Below are 26,302 nucleotides of genomic sequence, written 5' to 3' on the forward strand. Positions count from 1 at the left end.
GCAACATCTTCATCTGACCAATTTTTATGTAATATGTATTTTTATTATGCATATTTTATTACTTATGTATTAGTTATCTTCACTCTGTGTTTCTCTTACTTTAACCTTATTCTTTTATTTCTCTTCTATTCCTTTCCCTCTCCCTGTATCACTTTATATATATTAGTTCCAAAACTGATTCATGTTTGGGGTCTACATAAAAAAAAAAAAACTGCCACCAGGGTGCATTTTGCCTGATATATACTGAAATGCAAATCTAACCTCATCACATGACTTGTCAGTGATGCTTCTGAGAGGATTTAAAAATAGGGATAGCAAATGCAATCAACATATCTCAAAATGGTGCTCCAGAAGAAGAAGAATCATGCTTTGTCAGACAAAACTGTTTTACCAAAAAGAAACTTTATGGCTCTGTTTAGAGAATACTGGTGTTTAAAAAGACGAAAAGGAGGACCATTTTCCTAAAATGGACTGTGCAAAATAGTGTAATCAGTGCCTCCAGTTATAGTAGCTGTTGTTGAAGAGATTGCTTGCTGTGGCCAGTGGTGTAGCACAAAATCACCACCATCCTTTAAAGCCACTACAGCAGTATCATGACAGCCTAACATTCCACATTCAAGTCGACTATCAGTAAAGTTCTTTGATCCATTTTCATTCAGACCCTTGCAATATCCAGGTGGTGCAGCAGCTAACACATGATCCATATCAATGCATAGCTGCCAACTTTCAAAACCTGGAGATAAGGTATTTGTAGGCTGGAGGAAAAGTTTGGGAGGCATAAAACATGAGATTTTTTTGCAAATAAGCAGGAGGTTTTTTAATTCCCCCACACACATCACTAGAAATTAAATATCACTGACATTTTATATTAAAATAGAGCCACAGTTGTTTTCCAGTTCAGTATGCTTTTAAACATTAGCTTAACTGATATTTTCCTGTCTGGATTGTCTATTAGACATCAACTGATTATGATTGCTTCTAGAAGGATACCACACCAGACTTTGAACAACTTCAGAAATGTTGAGTCCAAGTTTTGTTTATAACAACAGCACTGCGATTCAGACTTGACTGTCAAGAGCTTTGGCAAAACTGCCCTGGAAAAAGATGTGAATTATTAAAATGCCAAGAATCACTTCAGATAACTTGCTGCACTTCATGCTTCCTAGGGCACTTGCCAGTTGCCTGACCAAGGAACATCAATTCTTTCTTCTTTTGTATTGTCTGGTAGGTTTTCATGTCAACATTGAAAAAAATGTTGCACTAGTGGCCAAGCTTGTCATAATGTGACACTGGTCGGTCAAGAAATATTCCACAAGTAACTTGACTTTTTTCTGAGTTAGACCTCATTAGATACCAATATTGCCACTGACTGACATGTGGTAAGAGGACCTAACGTGGTTTTTGAACTAAAACTACCACAGCATAATAAATATAGGAGAATTTTTGATGAATGTATGAGGAGACAACTATGCACTGGTGGGAAGTGGCTTATTGGTATTTTTGTGCAGTCATCTGAGAGAGAGATCATACTTTCTTACTAAAGGCATTTCAGTTTACTGTTGGAAAACCAGTGGTTTCTTTCTACATGATAACAGATCAAGAACTATCATACCTAAAAAAAAAATTAGAACTATAATAAGTAAAACTTTGTTAAATAATTTGTTTATTAATCTACTGTACAGATTTCATGTACAAAATGTGACTGGCCATTTGTAGAATCTAAATGATACAGAATTAGTTTTAAAAATACAGGATTGTTCGTCACCTATATCCTCCAGTAAAAATCTGCTGTATCTTCAAATGATATCCTAACTTGTATGGGAAGCTCTGGTTTCTGCTTCATAAATGGCCATCATGGAAAAAGAAAATCTACAAAATGTAACATCTTAGGGCTCTGATGGGAAGTTTGCTGTTTAAATGATGGGAATGAATATCTTATTTTTTACAAGATGAGTTACTTGTTTTCTCTCTGTAGGATCACAAACACCAAGTACAGTGACGTGGCCAAGTAGCCGATTCCTAGTTTTACACGTTACAGTATGCACACTCCCAGTCTGCTAAACCAAATTGACATATAGTGGTCCTGAACCATCCAAATACCATATATATAATTTTTTTCCAAAGAAGTTGCTATATCCCCCCCACATGGTTTCCCCCTGTAATTGATGGAATAAAACTAAATTACCATAATGTTTTTGATATATGGTATTTAGAGTTATAACACAAAATTATGTTATTTTACAAAGACATTTTAAGAAAGGTTATTCTTGAGTAAACATACAAAACAGCTAGTGGGAGAGGAGGATTACAAATTTAGCAACTATATTTGTATATTGAAAACAGTATACAAAGCTTAATTAGAGAAATTTATCTGGTGTGGTAACATAATTTAAATAAAAAAAAATTAAATGATTTCCTAAAACAATGGTAATGGGCATACAATGAGCAACTGGAATCGTCCAGACATGGTGGTGGTGGCGTTTGTAGAGGGGGGGAACAAAAACCGTAGCATATAAATTTCTCAGCATTGCTACCTACTTGGATTTCCCAACTGGAAATAGACAGGAAACTGAAATAAAAAATAAATATTAACTAAAATAGGCAAAATGTATTAAAAATAGAAGAAAAATTACAATAATAAGTGTCTAGAATACTCAAGTTTGGATCAGATAAATGAATCTTTGATTTGGGTTTATTTTAAATCTGCTTTTGTATACAATTAAAATAATCAATTAATGAAATTTTTCATTGCCAATCTTTATAATATATAATATTTTTATAATAGAGATTCTATTATAAAAATATGTACAAATTCCCAAAAATTGTGTTTAAAACAGGTTTGTTTAACTTGCCTAACTTTGTATTGCTCGCTTCAAAGTACTCACTGAAACCAGAATTTTTGCCATTGTTGGAAGATATCTGAAATGCAACCTCTCCTGATGTTTGCAACATGCCACATAGCTTTACCAAGCTTGAAACAATTAGATTGCCATGTCAATAATAATTGAATTCATTTTCAAAGAAAATGTTCTTCATTTTTGTTTTATAATACTTTTTGCATGTTCATTTTATTATTTACAGCATTAGAGTATTTATTACAGCATATAAACCTGAATTGATTCCATAATTACTTAAGTTAACTATCAGTTAACACTCAAAGATCAATTAATAAAGATTCTTTACTTAGGTATATTCTTGAGTTTTGAGTAGATTGTTGTATTTGTCTTCTTTATTTCAACGTTCTGTTAATAGTTTTTTTTGTTTTTAAATATAGGCCAGTTAGTGTTTCTTATTCTCAAGTAGATTTAATCCAAAAACTCTTGATTCAGAGTTAATGTTTTGGCTGCTTTTCTTTGAACTAAGCTGCAAACTTCATTAATATCAAAATGATATACAATATAACTTGTTATTGCTGCTACATTAGGATTATTCCAGATTGGAAAATTTTAAACCATTAACAGGCAATTTCTTTTGCCTTTTGCAAAAGAAATTGGTCCAGAAAGTCTGGACCAATTTCTTTTGCAAAAGGCAAAAATAGCAATAAAGATACCTTATAGCCTTTGTGCCCACACCATTGAACCACCACCTCAAATATGTTTCAGCAATGTTAGCAGAATGGGATGGTTTTTCTTCCCCATCACCAGATTAAAATGCATTGCAAGTCCAATTGAAGAACACAGCTAGTCCTGTGACTGTAGCTGTGGTTTTAGTTTTTTTTTCTCCATTAAAAACATGATTATGTGCTAGTATTAGTCTCATTCAAGAAAACAAAACTTGTCCTGAAGATGGAGTTCAGAAACACAGCCACTTGTTAATTTGGATATCAGTATGTCATATGATTTTTGGAAGTCCAACATTTTTTAGGCTACAGGCCAAAACAGGGTAACTGCTGAAGGTCACAGGTTTCATGGGTCACTGCAGCTAGTGGACCACATGCTCAGTTCCTTATCACTAATTACGCATTAATATTTGTATTTACTTTTTTTTTTTTTACATTTAATATAACACTAGCCAACAAAAAATATATTTTTTTTTCATACCTCTGCAATGAAAGTATGTGATTCTAGAGGAAATACACATGCTGATTCCAAAAATCACAATGAAACATCTATCATGTCTACATCAAATGGTGTAGCAACGTTTAATGTTAAAAAAAAATGTACATTTTCTATAACTCATTTAATTTTGGAAAAAATATCATAAATCAGAAAAATAGTTATATTTCAATAACATAATCAGCATACCTGTAATTGTCCTTAAAAATGTTTGCTGCTAAGAGATTTTCTCTTGTATTCCTGCTTACTCTCCCTCACAAGGAACTATCAGTAATCCCCCATCATTACAGGATCCCAGTGACCTTGGTGCTGCTTTTCCATTGTGGAAATATCTTGATGAAACTACTCCCCTTGTTCATTACTCACATCTCCCAGATTTTCAGGGAAAAATTCGAGATGGGAATGAAGAAAATGAATTTTGACAGCCCATGTTTTTGTAGTACTCGATTAAATTAGACACCAATGTTTCATAGTTTTCTTCTTTCCTATTACCCAAAAAACCATGTACTGCTACCTTAAATTATTGCCAAGCTGCCAATTCAACCTCCTTTAACTGGGTTTCAAACAGTCTTTCAGGAGTTTCCTAATTTGGGGTCCTACAAAAATTCCTTCTTTAAGTTTGGCATATGTTAAATTAGGAAACACGCTTCTAAAGTATGCAAATCTGTTACCTTCTTTATCTAGTCCCTTCACAAAATTTTTCATAAATCCAAGTTTGATGTGCAGGGGTGGAAGAATAACCTTGTTTAATTGCACTAAAGGAATATATTTTACATTTCATTGTCCTGGTATGAACTCCTGGTATGTTGCACAACATAATGTTCTTCTGTTGCACGGCTGTCCCACAAACACAAAAAACAATATTTTTGTGAAACCCCCTGCAAACTAATAACCTTAAGATCACTGCATATGGTCCAACCATAATCCTGGTATTTTATAGCATGCTGAACCTTAGACATGCTTTCATGTCTTTTTAAGTTGAATGCTACACAGGAACTGATGGAAATTCGTTGCCACTATGAAGCAAAACTCTTTTAAACTTAATTTTGAGGCATCTATGAATAAACATAAAAACATACCTCTGTAGCAAAATATTTCGAAAACTTTTCACATCTTTTTTGAAACACTGAAATATTGTTCCTGATGCAAGTATATTCCACTGCTCTAACCCAAAACCTAACAGTTCAGTTTGTCCTTTCGGCAAATTTAAGTGTCGAACCAAATCATTCAATTTCTCTTGTTTGATTAAATGTACCTCACTACCTGAACTTACTGGCTGATAGTCAACATCTTGTGAAGCAGTAGGAGGGCCCTTTAGAGTAGGAGGGTATGGCCCTCCTACTCTTGAGGAGCTGTTTGTGTTTGGAGGATAGATTTACAATCCTGAGAACATGTTATGATCAGTTAATACTTGGAAAACCTTGGCACAGCCTACAAAAATCCTCACCAAAAATGCTAAGGTGCTCTCTTCAAATTGTAAATTGTTGCTTCAGAATTTGAACCTAAGAACCATAAGTAGAAGTCTAAATCACAAAAAAACCAAGGCCAGAATTGACTCCTAAAATTAAGAGAATTAGCTTATATCTGTTAAAATAAATCAGTATGTCATACATTACTGGCTAGATTATGTGAAATTGGTAAATGTAACTTCCTCTATATTTAATAACTGTGACGTGATGTGAAATTGTCATGGTGGTTTTCGAAATCTAAGCATAAAAATTGGTTAAAAAGAGCATTTAAGTTCTTGGAAGTAAAAATGTGCTCGCTAGTGTAATTAAATACAAAATCCAACAATTATTATATAATAACATTCATATTATAACAATAATAGGAATAATATAAGGTGGGAAAACTTTCTGTTGAAGAATATAATGGAAGGAAAAATAAAGGGGAAGAGGTGCAGAGGAAGACCTGCAACTAGGTGTAAGGATGAGATCAGTGAACTTTGGGTGTGATATTTTGTGATGCCACTAGTATAGCACATGATCTATGCAGTTGGAGGAATTTGTTGGTGGCCACAACAGCTCCTCAGGGAGCTATGTGACTGGAAGAAGATTATAACAATACTGTTCAATTCTAAGGAAGATAAATAAAACACAAGAAAGCAGTATAGAAAAACTGAATATAAAATCAGACATTTTCAAAAGGAAATGTGAATTTTTATTTTATGATATGCTAGTTTTAAACTTGGGGGATGTGCATGTAACACTTGATTTCATTACTTAATCTTGAAGGCTGCCTATATGGCCACAGGCTACACAATGTAAAGGAATGGGCCACACACAGCATATGGGTTGGAAACTCATGCCCTAGGTTTTTTGCTACTCCAGCAAAAAAATAAAAAATTATTTGTACCACTCCTTTTTCATTGCTGATCTGACTGACCTCTGAATTTTCCCAAGCTGCCAGCCTCAACTACTTGTTAAGGTAATTCATTTCAGTGATTAACAACATGTTGGCTAAAAGAAAACTTCCTCGATTCCAGTCTGTACCATAATTTGAATTTTTATCCCCTAGTTCCAGTGTCATTTGCAGTACACTATCTGGCACTTTCAGGGATTGAGAAGCATTGGATTTTAAAATTTTCTGGATTTTAGAAAAGCTGTGGTCAGCTACTTTTTAAATGAATGGTAAGTACCAACAGCTGAAGTTATATACATCTGTATCAGAGAGAATATTAGTGTGCTTCAGAGGAAAAGTATTTTTGCATTGGAGGGGGAAGAAAAAAAAAAAAAAAAAATCTCGAAGAATAATTATAAAAAATTATGTGCAGTCTTTATCAATTTATGTGACATTTTGATTTTAATAATGTACCAAGCAGAAAATTGATTTCTTTCATGTAATAACAAAGATAGCTGTTTCATTTTTGCCATCATTATAACTTCTCATGCAACTTGGCAACAAAATCCTTAGCTGTGTGGAATTAAATATATTGTGAGCATTAGTGGCTGTTTAGGGAAGAGATTAACCATAGATTTAATGAAGTGTACATTTTTCCAGCAGTACACCGGGCATTCTCGTCTTTCTTTGCCCTCAGTTATAAAATAATGCCAAAATGGTCACCAGCTCACACAAGCAATCTATAGCCAGCCATGCAACATGTAAGAGCACTAAAACAGAGAGAAATGTCACCCCCTTTTTGTTTGTATGTTTTTTTAAAGACAAATGCAATCATTAATATGGAGTACCAGATTGCTTTCTTAATATTTCTGGATTGTCAAGTGAACGATTTTTTTTTTTTGAAAAATGTGTAGGACTTCAAAAAATTCCAGATTGTAAAATGCTGGATTTTAGTTTTCTGTATAACCATAAAAATTTAACCCCAATTCATCTTAATATCCCCTCTCTATGGTATCTAGTTACTAAGCTCTGTAGCCCACATATTCAGTCTTTGCTATTATAGGCACTTATGCTAATTTCACAAAGCATGTTGCACGTCTTTGGACCTTTCAAGAATCATCTTTTAAGTCTCCATACTTGAGCTCGGTACACCAAGTGCAGTCTTGCCATTGTCATGTGCATTAGGCTTATGAGTTCTCAATCCATACAAGCAAAAATCTGATAAATCATTGAAGAGTGTCATCCCCCCATTTTGTCACGTCTACATCATCAGCTATCATCGTTCCGCTATTCCACGGGTTGACGTATGAGGCCTCGCCACCATGCCCTGTCCTTCTCTCTGTTGATTTCACTCCAATTTCCTCCTCTCTTAATAACATCGGTCTTTATCATGTCCTGCCATCTCATTCTTGGTCTCCCCCTTGGTCTTTTGTTCCTTAATTGTATATCAAACATTCTTCTTGGCAAACGCTTCTTGTTCATCCTCTTTTGACATGTCCAAACCATTTCAAACGGGACCTTTCAATCCTATTCTGGAGTTTTTCAATCTGAATTCTTTCCCTAATCACATCATTCCTGATTTTGTCACACCTTGTCTTTCCGGCTATGCTCCTCACAAATCTCATTTCTGCCCCCTGAATTCTTTTTCCTCATAGTCCAAGTTTCAGATGCATATGTCCGAATTGGTATGTAATAGGCCTGTTATATAGCCTTCTTACACTTCAGTGGATCTCTTGTCTGCCTACAGAAATTCCCACCCGCTTGTATCTTTCTACTTATTTCTTCGTCTTTACTCCAGTGTTTGTAATGGTGCTTCCTAAATACTTGAAGTTGTTAACCATTTTTAGCTGTTTCCCTTCCATTGTAATGTATATGTCAAGCTGGCCACTCCTCTTTAGAACCATTACTTCACTCTTCTCCTGACTGAAAACCAGTCCAAATTCATTGGCCATACTAGCCCATATATCAACTTGCCTTTGCACTTGTTCCCTGCTCTCTCCCCGTATGCAGAGGTCATCTGCGAAGAGCATGATTTTCATCTGGTCCTGTCCAAGTTGTTCCACCACTCTACAATGCACATCATTCATGACAGCTATGAACAGTAGTAGTGACAGGATGCCTCCTTGCCTCAAACCTGATGTTATTTTGAAGCTCTCCGTCAATTTCTAAATGGGAAGCATTCAAGGAATTAATCATGGAGGCTTTTCATACTGATTAAGAAATATTGTGCAAGGTTTAGGCCTAAATGGATGTTAGATGAACTAATGAGACTCGTGGCAGAGAAGAAAAATGCATGGGATGCATATAAATTTTCAGGTGACACAGAAGCCTATGGCAGATATAAGCTAGTCTGTAATCAAGTCACAAAGGAGATAAGGCAGATTACGAGAAATCTTTGGCAAAGGATGCTATGAAAATCAATAAACATCTTTACTTATATAAACTCTAGAAGAAAGGGGATGAATCAGATTGGTCCGCTTGATATCGATGGTTTGACTTTTGATCCTGCTCAGATAGCTGAAAAACAGATATTTTGCATCTACATTCACACATGAGAAATTCTGTAGGGACGTGGAGAACTGAAGCTTATTAAATTCTAACAGGGAGCTAAATGATTTTGTAATAACTGAGAGCAAAGTGGAGGAGAAATTGTTGAAGTTAAACATAAGAAAGGCACCTGGGGTTGATGGGATCTATCCAGTTATATATTTAAGGAGGCAGCAAAAGAAGTAAGCAAACCCTTAGCCATAATTATGAGAGCATCCTTCGACTCAGGGGAAGTCCTCACAGACTGAAGATATGGAAATGTATCCTCATTTCACAAGGGGGGGGGGATCTAAGGTTGACACAAGTAATCACAGACCAGTTAGTTTAACTTCTGTTCCAGGGAAAATAATGGAGTCACTGGTTAAAGATGCACTGCAGGATCAGTTAGACAAGACTGCAGTAATAATTCAGACACAGCATGGGAATAAGGGAAAGTATTGTCTAAAAATTTGATTGGATACTATGATGTGGTTACAAAGGAACTGGATGCAAAAAATAATTTTGATATTATATACTTGGATTTCAGGAAAGCTTTTGACACTGTTGCGCATGGAAGACTATTGTACAAATTGGAGCAGAATGGTATTAAGGGTAAGTTGCTACAATGGATAAAAGGATGGTTAAGTGGAAGAAGACAGAGGGTGGTAATCAATGGGTGCTGCTCTTCTTGGACTAATGTTATTAGTGGAGTCCCACAGGGTTCGGTGTCAGGTCCACTGTTGTTTTGTATATTTATCAATGATATTGATGAAGGTATATCAGGCTTAATGTCGAAGTTAGCAGATAATACAAAGGTTGGCAGGGTTGTTAATGACAGTAATGGTAGAGTGCTACTGCAACAGGATCTAAAAAATTTGGACAGATGGACTGAAGTTTAACAGTGACAAATGCTAAGTACTTCATATGGGTAGAAGTAACCCCAGAGAAACATACCAACTGTGTGGTACTACACTTAGGGTGGTTGAAAATGAAAAAGATCTGGGAGTAATTGTGTAGTGAGATATGAAGTTTTCTGAGCAATACAGACAGGCTGTCAGAGCAGGTCATGGGGAGCAGGTCAATGATATACAGGTTGCTAGTAGAGAAAAGGTGATTATCCCTTTGTATAAGGCAATGCCTAGAGGACTCATTTTAGGAAAGATGTAGAGTTGCTTGAGCGTGTACAGAGAAGGGCAACAAGATTGGTGAGAGGAAAACAAAGAGGTCCTCTTACCAAGAAAGGTTAAGTTCTGCAAATTTCAGTGGCTGGAGAGTAGGCACCTGTGAGGTGATCTGATTGAGGTGGACTCGGGAATGGGTTGAGCAAGCTGAATGCTGATGGGATTCCTCTTGCTTAGATTAAGAACCTGAGGGTGCACATATTCAAATTGAGGAAAGACAGTTGTAGAAATTTGCCTTTAAGCAGCGGGTGGTTGATTGCTGGAACAAACTTCCATCTATCATTGTGGAAGTTGATAGTATAAGTATAGTGCGAAATCATCAATAATACATAGCCAAATCTGAATGAACAGAATATTAGCAAAGTGGCATCGTTTTAAGTTATATCTCATATTGTGAATACCTTCACGATACAGTGGAAGTTGATAGCTTAAATAAATTCAAGGAGGAACTGGACAAACTTCTAGAAGGAATGGATGTGCAAAATTGGTTTGTGTTTTTTTTCCCTGTTGCTACATAACCTCGTATGCTTGCTTTATTTCATCATATGCCTCTACTACTATATCTCGATGAACCCATGTTTAATAAGTGGATTGAACATGCATTTAAGTGAACAACTTAGCAGTTGTGACACATCATTTATCTCCAATTTCCATCTGTCAAATACTCAAACTGGTCTGTCCTCTCAACAGTAATGTTATCATATGACTCACTTATTACAGACAAACCAAATTCTGAACAAATCAACACTCGATCCTGACAACTTCCCCCTGTTCATTTTGAAGACATCTAGCACCTTCATTGCAGTCTCTATGCCTTTCAGCAGATTTTTAGGTGTATCAAGAATGTGGAAGTTCTACATTATCAGAAATTGAAAGATTGCAAAAAAATTTTCAGCCGATTTCAGTAGGATGTTCTCTTCCCAAAATATTCAAGAAGGTAATTCATGCAGCATTGACCAATCATTGTTTTAGCCAAAGATTTGCACTCTTGTTTTAAGATTTTTTTTTTTATGAAAACCCCAAACACGAAAGGTATCAAAACCTATAGTACTTAGTACCATGCATGGGTTGAAGGAGAAGTATGGGGAGAGGGGGATGCCGGAAACTTTGCTCTAGAGCGGTGTTTCCCAACCTTTTTTTCACCATGCCCCACCTAAGTCTTTCTAAAATTCTGATGCCCCCCTATGTAACGTTGGGAAACACCGATATACATAGTTTTTATATTCAAAAATTTGAATTATTCCCTAAATGAAGCCTAATTACAACTTGTTCAGGACACAAGACTTAGGTTTTAGGAAGAAATCATTAGGAAATTAAGAAAAAAAAAACAGTAAATTTTCAAAACATATAATAGACAACTAAAATTCAAGTACAAAATAATTTATATGAAAGATTTTTCTATAATATTTTAATTTTTAGTAATTATTATTTAATTGTTTAATAATTTCAACATTCCATGTGAAGTCACTTCTAGATGAGTGGACTAAATCTAGTGAGACCCTTGTGCTTGGTGCTTGCCGCAGAGAGAGAGATTTTATATTGGGCTCCAATTTAGTCAGCTTCAGTCTCAAGTCTCCCCGTTTTGTGATATCCAGTCGATTTCTTTTCTTTAGTAACAAATCATTTATGGCACTAAATCCACATTAAGCTAAATATGAAGATGGAAAAATGTAACAATAGCTCTCTTGCAAAGTTGGTTGAATTTGGGTATTTAATTTTTGTTTCATCCCAAAACCATGCCATCGCTCCTTTTATATTGAATAAAGTTTTAACTGACTCATCATTTTGCATTTCTGAGAGTTCTTCTTGGTACTGCATTGATACATCAGACAAATCCACTAACATTGGTTGCATCATCCAGGTTGGAAAATCAATTTGTTTTAAATCAGAAAACCTTTCTTTTAAATTTTCAGATGATCGACAATAACAAGTACAGCGGTATCAGTCACTTCACATTTTTGCAGCCAACGTGTTCAAAATTTTTGTTACAAATATATTTTTGACATAATTCAATAAATGTAATGAAACCAAATATCTTCGCTTTTGCATCGACGAGAGTTTTATTTGTTCTTCGAAGTTGTTTATTTAATATATTTAGTTTTTCAAAGATATCGGCTAAATAACTCACAAATGCTTTACCATCGACCGTTAACAGATGCTTCATTTCAGGTTTTTCACTTAAAAAGTCACTAATAGTATCAAATAGTTCCATAAATCTTTTCAAGCAGTTCCCTTTCGAGAGCCACCTTACTTCAGTGTGAAGTAAAAGTCTCACATGGTCTGCATTTTGTTTTTCACAAAAAAGCTTGAAGAGACGCTCACATTTGGCATTGACACACTTTATAACTGATTTTAGTACTTCATGAAAAACAGGCGAAATATTTTTAGCTACCAAGTTTTCCCTATGAATAACACAATGCACAAGAAGCATTTCTGGATTCTCATCTTTCATCAATTTTAAGCAGCCATTTTTCTTGCTCATCATATTTTTGAATTGCCCCCCTGAACAATCAAATTTCCCCCATGTGGGGCGTGGGACCCACGTTGGGAAACACCGCTCTAGAGACTAAACATGGGTTTCACCACTTCAAGCCTCCAATAAGCAAAGTGGTGGTATTTCACTGGTTGATGAAAGTCATCTACCACCTGAAAGTGGAAGGTCAGCAATCACATATCTTTTGGATATCCCGAATTCAGAAATCTTTTAGTGGCAAATCACAATTGGATATTTTCTTTGATGTGAAGTCTGCATTCAACGACATAAATCACTGCTCTGCTCCATATTCTGCTACCACACTTCAACATAACTGGATATCTTTTGAACTTGCTCACTGCAGTTGTGCAGTACAAACACCACACAGTTATTCACTGTGATTTTCAAAGCCATTTTGACACTATCTGCAGACAACATGAAATTCTTCATTGCACTGAATCTCAAAGTCTCCCAGATGAAGAGGCACAAAAGACAAAAACAAGCTGTTTTTGCCTTAATTGGGTTAGAAATCAACTAAGAGAAATCTGCACATGTCCTCTAAAAACAGAACAAAGATAGACATCCCAATGTGCATAAACAGGTCATGTATCCAAAGAGTCACATCATAAAGACTTGGGGACAGTAACCTCTCCTTCATTATCCACTTTAAAGATATGGAAACTACATATTATTTGGGCCATCAAACAAGAGCCCACTGGCTGTCATGAATCCAGACTTATTGTGCAGTAAGCCCAGAGATGCATGGTTCCTGTAATGCTCTATGCATCAGCTGAGCTGCTCAGTCTCATCTCAAGCAGCACTTAATTTGGAATATTGCTCAAGAGATGGCTAAATTCACAGGTTTATACTCTAGCCCAGACATTACACCATGGAAGTTGCTAATGCTGGCCTATAATGCATAAAGTTTAGCAGATTGTTACTCATGCAGTTGATTCTTCAAAAAAATGGATGGTGTCATCACGACTGGTAGGAAGAGAATTCAGCATACTGTGAAATCAATCAAAGCTAGGGTTTGATTGTTTGTGGAATTTGTGGTTAGCCTTTGAACCACATTGGAAGACCAACTAGATATTCTAACTTGTCTTTTTGCAAATATGCTCATTCTCTGTCACAGAAACTGTAGTCTGTTGTAACTTGCAATAACTCCAGTTTAAATCTGTCCAATGGGAGTTAACTCAGAGGAAATTGTATGGACTGAAATTCTGGTGAGTAGAGATATTTGTGAAAAACTGATGTGTCCCTGTGGTCACAGCATTGACTGAATTACAAGAGAAATTTTTGGACCAGTTTTCAGGGAGAAAGGTAGTTTAGCTCGTTGCAGGTTTACATGTGGAATTGCTCAAATTAAAAAGGGAGGTGAAGTTCCAAAGTTTGATTGATTGCTTCTGTTAACTCTGGTTGGTCTTGGAGGAAGTTGAGTCTGTGACTGTTTGCCAAGTGAGAGCTTACAACAAGATACTATGGCATGTGGAAGCTTTACTAGAATGGTTAACTCATTGTCTTAAGTACTTAGTTAAGAAGCATATTAAATCTAACACAGTGCATCCAGTTGACATGGGTAATCAGTGCAATGTTAAGTTCGATATAAGCACTGGGAAAACAAAATTGAGAGTAGTAGTAGTGTTATAGGCTAATGACTGATGATTATAACAAATCAGCTGTACAGAGAAATAGAGTGGGCCAGTAAATCAGAATGTCTTATAATAGGGGATTTTATCTTTCCAGCTGTTGAAAGGAATTTGTGGTTTGGTGACTCAACACAGACTTTTGTAGATTTCTTGGGTGGCTGTTTTCTACAGCAGCATGTTAGAAAGGCAACAAAAGGAAAAAATACTATCTGGTTATCAGCGGTGATTCTTTATGGATTAAGAATCTGCAGGTAAAAGACTCACTGGGTGGCAGCGATCACAGTGTACTAATGTAGAATTTAATTAAAGACATAACTACTTTCAAGGGTAAAGGGAAAGCCTTTTGTAAGGATGACTACAGTGGTCTCAGACAGTTTTTAAATTGTATGCAGTGGGACTAACTGATTTTATTACCATCAGCAAATTCTAAATGAAAAGCACTCAGGGAAGTAATCATAGAAGCTACTACTAGGCTTTTCATACCAACAAAGAAATACTGTCCAAGGTTTAGACCTAAATGGATGTTAGATGAACTATTGAGACTTGTGGCAGAGAAGAAAAGTGCACGAGATGCTTATAAATTATCAGATGATTCGGAAGCCTGTGGTAGGTATAAATCAGTCTGTAATCAAGTCAAAAGGAGATTAGGCAAACTAAAATGGATTACTATGTCACTGACAAAGACTTCTTGACTTATGTTAACAGTAGAAGGAAGGAGTTGACTCACATGGGGCTACTTGATGCCAATTGGTTAACTGTTGAGAACCCTGCTTAGGTTGCTGACAAATTGAATAGGTGTTTTCCATCTACATTCACACATGAGGAATTCTTTAGGGTATGAAATGCCAGAAGTTTATCAAAACCAATGGGGAGCTAAATGGATTTATGATAACTGAAAAGAAAGTGGAAGAGGAATCTTTGAAGCTTATAATAGTCACCTGGATTGAATGGGATCGTTCCAGTCCTTTTAAGAGAGGTAGCAAATGATATAAGCAAGTTGTTGTCGTTTGGTTTTCAGGAGCATTAGCAACTAAGGCCATATTGCTCCGGGGATATGCGGTGGTCATTCCCTGACCTTTCCGCATCCTCCGTATTTGGTGGTCACGGGCTCTAACCCCGGTCTAATCAAGAAGCATGTGCTGCTCCTGCCCATGGAGGCGCCCTGATATAAGCAAGCCGTAAGCAATAATTATGAGAGCATCCTTGGATTCAGATCTGAGAATGTATTCCCAATTTATAAAAATGGATCAAAAGGTGACATGAGTAATTAAAGACCTGTTAGTTTAACATCTGTTCCAGAGAAAATAATGGAATCACTGGTTAAAGAAGTAATGCAGGACCATCAGGACAGGAATGCGACTAACTAATCTGATAGTCTTACTATGATGCAGTGACCGAGGAAATGAATGCAGAAATAATTTTGATACCACATACTTGGATTTTAGGAAGTCTTGATTCGGTTACACATAAGACTGCTGTATAAACCGGAGCAATGTGGCATTAAGGGCAAGTTACTGCTATGGATAAAGGGATGGTTAAGTGGAAGAAGATACAGTGATTACCAGTGGGCACTGCTGTTCGAGGGCTAATGTTATGAGTGAAGTTCCCAAAGTTCAGTGTTAGGCCCATTGTTGTTTTCAATATTTATTAATGAAGGTATATCAGGCTTAATATCAAAGTTTGCAGATGATGCAAAGTTTGGCAGGGTGAGCTATTGCAACAAGCTCTAGGAAAACGATCAATGGGCTGAAAAATGGCAGTTTAACTTTGACAAATGCAAGGTCCTACAATGTGGGTAGCAGTAATCCCAGAGTAATTTATCAACTGTGTGATGTTTCATTTTCCACTACACTCAGGGTAGTGGAAAATGAAAAAGACCTAGGGGTAATTGTGCAGTCAGATATACTGCAGGGATTGCTCATAGGGTTTTGCAATGATATACAGAAACTTTGCTAGTGTATATAAGTGTATATCATTCAAGTGCAGGGCTAAGGAGGTAATTATCCCTTTGTACAAGGCTAGCCGCATCTTAAATATTGTATACAGGCTGATGCCTGGAGCATGTTATTTGCTTCTGTTGTTCCAACTGTGATGTTTTGCAAAAGGTGCTGTCTGGAGTTTATCTTGTGGTTATCATGCCTGGAACAGTGAATGCCCTGTGGTACACTGACATTCTGAACAATTCCAGTCTTCTCACACTCTGGTAGCAGTGTGGAGTTCCTTTTCTATTTCAACACAGTAATGCACCATTCATAGTCATGCAGAAGCTTAATTAACCTACTTAGAGCGTCAATTCTTAACCCTGTTGTTAACCTTTGGGAAACAGGAATGTCTGCTTCATGCCAGGCCAATACACCTACAATCAATAACAGAATTGACACCTGTGCTGTTGAAGCAAAATTGACGAGAATACTGCCTTCCTGTTATCAAAAATTTGTTTGGAGTCTACTAATGAGAATCAATAAAAGTTTTTTTTTGAAACATGCAGGTGTTCAGTCACTTTTGGTAATAAAGTGTATATCATTCAAGTGCATATAAACATATTTTAAGGATTTGTAATCACTATTATTTAAGGCTGCGCTAGCATGTCATGCTGCTTTTAATTATTGTAACAAGATCAAATATATTAAAAAAAGAAATAATACTAAGAAAAATATATATCACATATGAAAACCATGACAAAGTAGCACACACCAAGCTGCAGCCACTAATTTCGTGAGAATATATATTTAAAAAATGGTAGTTCCAAAAAAATAAACCTAAAGATAAGTAAGAGAACAGAAGTGTGACCATGAAAAAAAATAATAATAAAATACTGTATAGAAAATTGGCAAAAACCAAGAACAATTTAGAACCAAATTATAAAGCTACTGACTAGACCTAGCTTAAAATTAAACTATGGTGTGAAAAATTTCACTGGAGAAATGCATGCCAAATGTTATGGGAATCCTAATTAGTTAAAAACAGGAATAGCAAAGGAACTAAATTAACATTAATTAACATTACTTTTTCTTTGGACCTATTTTATATATATATATATATATATATATATTGAGGAACTGGGAATAATTTAAAACATATGCAGCTAGATTTATATAAGACATTGATTAAACAATAATCTGGGATACTCAAAAGAGTAAGTTGAATAAACATGCATATTCATCCACTTGCATAAAAACAGTTCATGCACAAAAATGCAGTTTGACATTCTAAGCAATATGCAATGATAAATTTATACACATCAGAAAAAATTCTTTGTGCATTTATCAGTTACATTATCCTTAATTCTGGTCAAAGTAATTAAATCAAACATAAGCAATTTTAAAATATATAACTGGGGGATGCACCCTTAAACTGCTGGGGCAGGTGCCCCGATTGCCCAACCCTAGTTCTGGCTCAGGTCAGGCTATACCTTGAGTACTGCGTACAGGTTTGAAGGCCCCATTTTAGGAAGAATGTAGAGTTGCTAGAATGAGTACAGAGAAGAGCAACAAGATTGGCAAAGGGAACAAAGGGATGCACTTAACAAGAACAGCTTAAGTGCTGCAAATTCCAGCATCTGGAGACTAGGAACCTGTAAGGTGATCTGATTGAGGTGTATAAGGCCTTGAATGGTTTGAGCGAGTTCAGTGCTAATGGGATTCTTCTTCTTGCTCAGATTACAAACCTGAGGGGGGGGGGCATAAACTGAAATTTGCCTTTAGCTAGCAGGTAGCTGAAACTTAGGAAAGATAGTTGTAGAATCTTTAGCCAGCAGGCAGTTCATTGCTTGAACAAACTTCAATCTGTTGTTGTGGAAGGTAATAGCTTAAATAAATTCAAAGAAGAAGTGAACAAGCTTTTGGAGAGAATGGATGGATTAAATGGGAAGCATCCCCCCCCCCCCCGGCTGATGCAGTATAAGCTTGCTTACTGTGTTGCCAGGGCAACCGATCTTTCTTCCCCAACCAACCCCTTTCTTTCTAATATATAGTTACTACAGCAGCAGTTTATTCCTAAGTGCCATCATTCCTAAATTGTAAACATATTCCCAAATTGTCACTGACTTAGCAGCTCCTGTACAACCCAATATTTTTCAAGTGTAAACTCTATATTACCTCCTATGAAAATTAATTCTCTCCCTCTGAGGTCTTTTTCAGAGATCCTAAATTCGGTTTATAATTACTTCTACAGTCCTATGTTTTTATATAGTGTCAGAGTCAAGTTGAATTGTTTGTCAAAAGTTAACAGAAGGATAGAACATCTAATGCTCTAGAACAACCTGGAAGTCAACAGCCATTTTGCAAAAAAAAAAATGTTTTAGAACAGTTGTAAATACAATTCCATAAGAACAGAAACTAAGACTTGCTTTAATTTTGTTTTGGACAAACATCCTTCTTTGCTGTTAAAGAGTAAAACAATAATATTAAATAAGTTCCTTTTGCGTTCAAAATAAAAAGCCCATCACTGTAACATGACCTGTTTGTAATGTCAAGATAACAAATAAAATGGCAGTCTCTCCAACTTAAATATTTTTTAAATTTTATGTGACATAATTCTACACCAGAAGAGGAATCATTCGACCAGGTTTTAGTAAATAATAAAATGTGGCAAAGGAATTCCTCAATAAACAGATGTATTCATGAAAAGTGTCATATAAAACGAACATTAAGGATTAAGCAATAATTTCCCCATTACAAATAATATAAAAAGTGGAGAGTTATGTCCCAGGCTGCAAATTTATAAAGATATTATTTCTAATTTTGTTAATGTTTAAGAGATGCAATGTGTGAGAAACATTTTATAAAATTTACCATATGTAAGAAGACTGAGACAGAAAAAGGAAAGAGCGTCTTTTCACTGATATACATAAATATCTCTGGAAATTGCAGAGAGAGAGAGAGATAACACACGTGAAAAGCAAAGGTCATACATTTCCTCAGCTTTTTCTTTCAGAAGTTTGTATTTACTTGCTAGTCACTTATCTCAGCAACTGGCCAGCTACTTTTAGGACTTTCTACAAGAAAGTTGTGGCTCCTTAGGTAATGAAAATTGTGGATATGACATTTGCCCTCTCTCTACTCAGTAAATTATCTGCTGTAGGTTAATCATTGTGAACATCTTGCGTTGCAAGCTATTTCAAATGACAATATGTAGGGAGTACAATTGAACTGTTGTATGGATGTATAGTCACCCAATTATAATCCCATAAAGTTTTTAACCTGAGGGCTAAGACCAGACAAGCCAGTGTTTTTTGAGAAATACACACGTACTCAGCAAACATTACCCACATTTATAACCAAAAAACACTGGTAAGAAATAATTAGAGCTGTTCATTCTTTATATCACCTTTATTTTCAATCTATTATAAACATAATTATGCAAAATCCATTTTTTATATTAAAAAAAAAAAATATATATATATATATACAGTGTATATATATATATATTTTTTTTTTTAAATAAAACACCCTGCGGAACACATTATACTTTTTTTTTTTTTTTATCTCCATTTGGGCAAGTGAAACTTAAAACTCCATATTCACCATCGGTGAGCAAAGTGAAAAACTTACATTCTTCAACAGTTTCACCCAGCCACTCTTCCATGACAAGAAGCTAGAGAATGTAATAATTGGAGATGCTGTCAAAAGCAAAAACCCAGTACATTTCAGTAATCATGAGTTAATTATTGACAATACTCTTAACTTGATCTTGTATTTTTGCTTCATGTGCAATAACACTAACAGATTTCAGGAATTTTCAGTGGAAAAATCAAAGAAAACATTTGAAAGGTAATAGTAGTCAGGACAAAGTCCAAACAGTCAGCATGACTTTGCTGAAATTGTGCTGGATCTTGAAGACCCTGCACACTACAGGGTGAATACAACATGAATAAGGTGACAAACCACAGGTATCAAACATGGCAGTCTGAGAATACTACGTAGATATCAGTTACATTACAATGTATTATCTGAAATGAGTAAGTGAATTATATAATTTTCATATGCTTACTACAGATGGTGATTTATTTCACTGAGGCCTCTACTCACCTTTCCTGACTTCAACAGATGCCCAGATGCCGTAACTAAAGCACAACTTTGGGTAGACTGTATAATTTATATAGAAATATTTTGTGAAAGTATAAAGATGGGTGTGTATCATATATTGCATAGCAATGAAGTGCTCTTTCCGCAGCACAAACAGTAAGGAGGACCCATTATGTTCTGCCAATGATTTGTTAAATTTCTTGCAGAGATGGTGGCTATGATTCCATCACATAAGAGAACTATGAGACTGCTCTTACAATGCTGTGTCCAGGTATGGAAGCTGTACTAGGCACCCAGATTTTGAAAAACAAAGACACACATAAGACTACATAGTGTGCATGAGAATCATTGACAGTTTCCGTGTAAGTTATTTTAGAAACGTCCAGTGTCTGTCACACATGATTTTACTTTGGACTTGCATCACTAGTGCTTTGCATGCTTGTCTATTGGGAACAGATGTTAAATCAATAAACAATGATTGCCTTCTTCAAAATACTTTTAACTCAATGTCATCCATATAATACATCTTGCATATAATTTCTTATCTATAATATTCAGTTTTATAAGCATTTTAGTCCCAATAGCATCAATGCTCATTTCCTATTGTCTAGTTAACCCAACGAACTGTAACAAAACTAAATACGTGCTACTTACAAAACTTGGGTATAACATGAACATATCATGTAACTTCAAAATAAAATGGCACTGTTGAGAAAAAACAACTGTGATCCTCTGTTAGGACATCTAGTTACTCTAAGCTACACCTAAAAAGTCTGCAAGGTCCCAAGATGGGCAACATGTGGTGAAATCAGAATGGTGATTGGCAACTAACACCATTTTGTCTATATGAATAGTACATTAGAGGTACCATTACTTAGGGGAGGGGATCTGAATAAGGTTTATGAAGGCCCTCAGCAGGAAGTGAAACAAATAACACTAAAAACAGTGAGACTAGAACTAGGAGGCAATTCAAAGTAAGGGGTTAAGATTGTGGACTACACTGCAAGAAGTTTTCCCTTAGCCAGCAATTTTGTTAAACGCAGGTATATAGAGTACACACCACTTGTGATCACAGATGTGATAATTTTTGTAATGTTATCACTGTTATGAAGTGTTGATCAGACATATATGAACATGTAGGAAAAACATTTATTGTAATCAGAACTTCAGTTATTTTTTTTGCCTTATTACAGTTTACACATCTGCAGTGGAAGTGAGTACATATCTCAATTTGTTCTTGAACTCTTGACACATTGCATGGCTAGGTACTGATTTTGCTTTGTAACATTCTATGATTGTCTGTGTCATTATTCAAAGAAAGTATTATATCTGTACTCCTACTGATCTGATCTGATTGTTTTACAGTAGTGTCTTAACACTTTTTTAATCTTTGATTTTAATATTTTCTTTGTTTTTGATGATTTGTATGGATTGACAGAACGATTATTGCAGTTTCATTTTTATTGATGACTTTCTCAAAGAATGTGTCTAGTCAAATTAAAGTATTTTAAATTGCTTGATTTGAATGTTTTTTTTTTTTATTAACCATTACCACCTTTTTATGTATACTTCCACTCTGCACCAATACAGGGTAATTCAAAAGTTGCACACCATTATAAATACTACAAATTGATATATCCTTTTTTGTTTCAAACTAAAAAATGGCTGACAAATTATCTAACAATGACAGAGTGAACTTAGTGTTTATGTATGGAGTACCAGGTGCTACACACTGTCCAATTGCTGAAGAATTTAACAGGCAGAATCCACACTGACCTCCAATTGATCAATCAACTGTTGGATGAATAATAAGCCATTTTAAAGAAACCTGAAGTGTTGCTGATCTTTCTTGACGTGGGAGACCAAAAATTATAACTGATGAAGAAACATCAGTGATGGTATCGGTGGAGCTTGCAAACAGCCCAAAAAAATTGATGAGCAAGTTAAGTTAAGAAACAGGGGTTAGCCAAAGTTCAATGTGCACATTGTTTGAAAAAAATCATTCTCACACATAAATAAAATGCAACTCATTCAGGATTTTCATGGTGATGACAGGAGTGGATCTTCTTCAGTGACAAGCCAGTATTTTACCTCATGGCACTGTTGAGTGCCATTAAGTAAAATACAATTAGGTAAAATAGACAATTTTCATTACTGGTCAGGCAGTAATCCTAATTGGATGGAAGTGACTAACATGCAAAATGACCCCTGGGTTATGGTGTGGGCTGGAATATGGAATGGTCAAATGTCACAGAATTACCTATTGGATTTTCTGGATGATGTTCCTTTACAATGAAGGACAAACACGTTCTTCCAACAAGATGGAGTACCACCTCATTATCAGTGGTTGTGTGAAACTACTTCAACGAACAGTTCCTCAACAGGTGAATAGGATGATGATGCCCAGATGAATACCCATTCAGGTCACTAGACCTCACACACCTTGATTTCTTCCTTTGGGGATCATTTGAAGTCTGCTGTTTACCAGAACCACCCAAGAAACAAAGGCAACCCTAGGAAGTATTATCATCAGAATGCCGTCAAATTGCAAAAGTACTTTAATACGTGTCAAGGAATCATTCACACAAAGAATTAAAAAGTGCAAGTTGAAAGTGGTCATTTTGAATATTTGTTACAATAAAATAATTAATTCCACTTTTGACTTTCCCTATACTATGCTTTCTTGTTGAATGGATTCTTGTTTCATTGGTTATTGTTATTAGTTTAGCAGAGCCTGGAAGTGATTGCAATAAGTGGTGTCCAGCATATATATTTTATTATTTTTAATTTTTTTGGCTAGTGCAGCAAAATCCCCTGGCTTCCTTGCACCAGTAACTACATTGTCATCTAGAGTTCAAAAACTCATCTCACTTGAGTCCTCAGTGGGAATTTAGTCAGCACGTTACATCATTGCCTGCCACTCATTTGTAGAGGTATGGGATTGATTCACATTAACAACTGGAGGAATTTCTAAAGCCCTCTTCAATCAAGGCTGTAGTTAACTATCTCAGGTGGAAGGAGTAGGATTTTTCTATGCAAGTTATTTCAGGCTTGCAGATTCCACAACCTGCAAATCAGGTCATGAACACACTTATACAGACATAATACACAGATACAAATCTCAAACAGTGTCATTAAAACAATATGAATTTGATTCCACTTGGTGTATTGTCATACAATTTCCAGTCTATAAGAGGTAAAAGTTCCCTATAATGAGCCACTCTCACTTATTTGCCATTCAAGTGCCTGAAAAGATTTTTTTTTTTTTTCACACAGCTATTTGGTTCGCATCTCCATTATGACCTTTCCTTTACAATATATCACACCTTTATGCAGCTTAGATAAGAGGCATACACAGTTTTCATCATAATGAAGTTCTTGTCTTGAGATATAACTGTATCTTAGTTAGACTTACAATATCATCAGTTAGCCTAACTATAAACTCATTCATTTTGTTTTTAGTATTCTGTTAGACTGATTAAATTGTGTTCTTTTAGATTTTTATTGCAACACACACCTTATAAGGTGTGTATTGCAGTAATAAAATACCTAAATATAAGTAATATAATTACCTAAACAATTCTTTTCCGATGGCATGTAAAGTCTGGTGTCTATATCCTTTTCTGTGCATTTCAAAGTCACATGCATGTGCTCTTCATGCAAGTGTAACATTGGTCTATGTTGTTAACCTGTATCTTTCCAATTACTCACCACCCCCACTCAACTAAGTGAGCTATTTCCTGAACTCCAAGTCTCCATCAAACCATAAATAAATTTCTTCTACCAACTAGGCAGGCCAAGCTTGAGAAAAATCTCACCCTGTAACCTTGTAAAGTATCTCATGTCGCTATCTAACATCCAACTAGATGGTCATATACTGTTGGATCCCAGGTTACGTTGACATCAAGGCTCTCATCATATAATCCCACATGTCATCCTGGAAGAATTAAAGATGCAATAACATTGATTTATCCCTGGTGTTTTTCAGCATTGTATTATTTCTAAGGACCATTTATTATTATTATTTTTTTACTACACAGTTAATTTCTGCCTTCCTAGATGCTTTCATTGGGCAAAGAAGTGAGGGGGGGAATCACTGGCCAAGTGAGGAGTAAGTTTGGGGTACAAGGAAGATGGCTAATGATTCTCTAGCACCAAGTTGCTATTGTTTCTGTTAAAGTTCTAGTAAATAGCCATGTGTAGTCATCATTCAGTAGAATTATCTGTTTTTGTGGCCTTCTCTTGTGAATTGTTTGGTGAACATCATTGTACGCTAGGTTACTATACATTAATTTGTCATACCAGAAAACAAATGTGGATTACTCCTCCTGCACCCCGAAATACCTTGCCAGCTGACAGTGGTGTGCCTGCCTTGTCACAGGTACTCAACTGTAAGAATGAGTCTCCTAATCTAAATCAATGCAAATATCCTGTGAACACACATTTGTTTGAACAGCAAAGAAGCTATGAATACCATTCATATCATTAACAATAGCTACCTGACACTGATACACAGTCATTAACAGTCAGCAGTTATCATACAAGCATATGGTTCACTGGTAACTTGCAATACACACCTTATAAAAGCATATACTTATGTATGATAAGATTTATTCCCAAAGCTGCACACAACTTTTGTAAGTTTCCAGCAAGTTTCACATTCTTTTTCAACAGAAATTTGAATTTGATAATGTATCTTTACTTGGAATGAAAGTAAGGAACCTGCTTGCATATTTGCTAAGTAATTTCATTTTTTTTTTAATTCATTGTGTTAATTATCAGTGCATTCATAAATTTATACTTAATTTGATCAATGTTCACAGGACTTCCAGAAAGGGTTGAAGATGTTGGGTTAAAACAAAACCAGTTTTAATGGAGAAGTGTTGCATTTCATCTCTTTTTACCTTTCCTCAGACTGACTGTTAGAATTTCAGGTGGCTTGCACAACAAGCAGAAAGATTTTTTTCTCATCTTGATATATATCCAAGTTTTTAAGTCAATAGGAATTTTTGTTCCGGTTAGCATAGTTTTAGTTATAGTTCCAGTTAGCACAGTAATGTATACATTACTAAATGTAATGTATTTTTAGTAATGTGTATTTCTTATGTACATTACTGTATTGCATTGTGCAGTAATGTACAAAGGGTACTAAGAAAGTTTTGCAATACAGCTTTGTTTATTTAATTTTTTCAAAGTAATTTCCTCTACATTCAATACTCCTCTCCATCCTCCGAAACAAATCTTTAAACCAGTTCTGCCAAGTTTCACTAGGGAGTAAAGCACACTCGTTGTCCCAAGCCCGTAGAAGGTCCTCATCACTGGAAAACCGCCTCCCTTTTAGCTTCATTTTCACATGCGGGAACAGTGCAAAGTCGCAGGGAGCAAGGTCTGGATTGTAGGGAGGGTGCTCGAGAAGTTTCAGTCCTGTCGTGGTCAAATATTCGGTGCAGGCTTTGGCGCGGTGAGCTGCAGCATTATCGTGATGGAGGTACCAGGTGTCCATTCTTGACTTTGGCCGCAGATTCTTCATAGATCCAATGACTTTAGGCAGGAATTGTTCAGTATACCACTTAGCTGTGACTGTCTTCTGCGTGTCCAAAACAACACGTTCCACAATTCCACTCGATTTGAAAAATACAGCTATCATTTTCTTCTTTACAGATCGGGATTTTCTGACAATTACGGGTGTGTCGTCATCATCAAAGACCCAAACTTTGTTTTGAGCCTTGGTCGGCAGATCGTAATAGTACAGCCAAGTCTCGTCACCTGTCACGATGTTGTCACATACCGAGATTGTCCCTTATCAAACTTTTTTAACATCTCCCGGCACCAAGTCACAAGTCGTGTCATCTGCTCTTCAGTCAGTTGATGCGGCACCCAGAGAGAACAAAGTTTCTTCACGTGCAAATGATCTTGCAGAATCGAACAAATTGCTGGTGCATTTAGGCCCAAAGTATCCTCTATCTGTTGGTAGGTCACTCGCCTGTTTTCGTCAAGCATTTTCCTCACAGCAGTAACGTTTTCCTCCATAACTGACGTTCGTGGCCTTCCC

General features: G+C 35.8%; 1 protein-coding gene across 1 annotated transcript in view; it reads right to left on the reverse strand.

The window, feature by feature from the left end:
- Positions 1-1,644: 1,644 nt before the first annotated feature.
- The window catches only part of LOC150086009 (calcium-transporting ATPase sarcoplasmic/endoplasmic reticulum type-like), a 516,950-nt gene continuing 492,292 nt past the window's right edge, over positions 1,645-26,302 (reverse strand). Inside the window, 1 exon segment of the mRNA XM_090374328.1 lies at positions 1,645-2,569. Coding sequence (XP_090230454.1) covers positions 2,535-2,569 — 35 coding nt within the window. The 3' untranslated portion in view covers positions 1,645-2,534.

This window comes from Mastigoproctus giganteus, chromosome 5, assembly GCF_048544385.1.
Source record: "Mastigoproctus giganteus isolate SK-2022 chromosome 5, ASM4854438v1, whole genome shotgun sequence".
Classification (NCBI taxonomy): Eukaryota; Metazoa; Arthropoda; class Arachnida; order Uropygi; family Thelyphonidae; genus Mastigoproctus; species Mastigoproctus giganteus.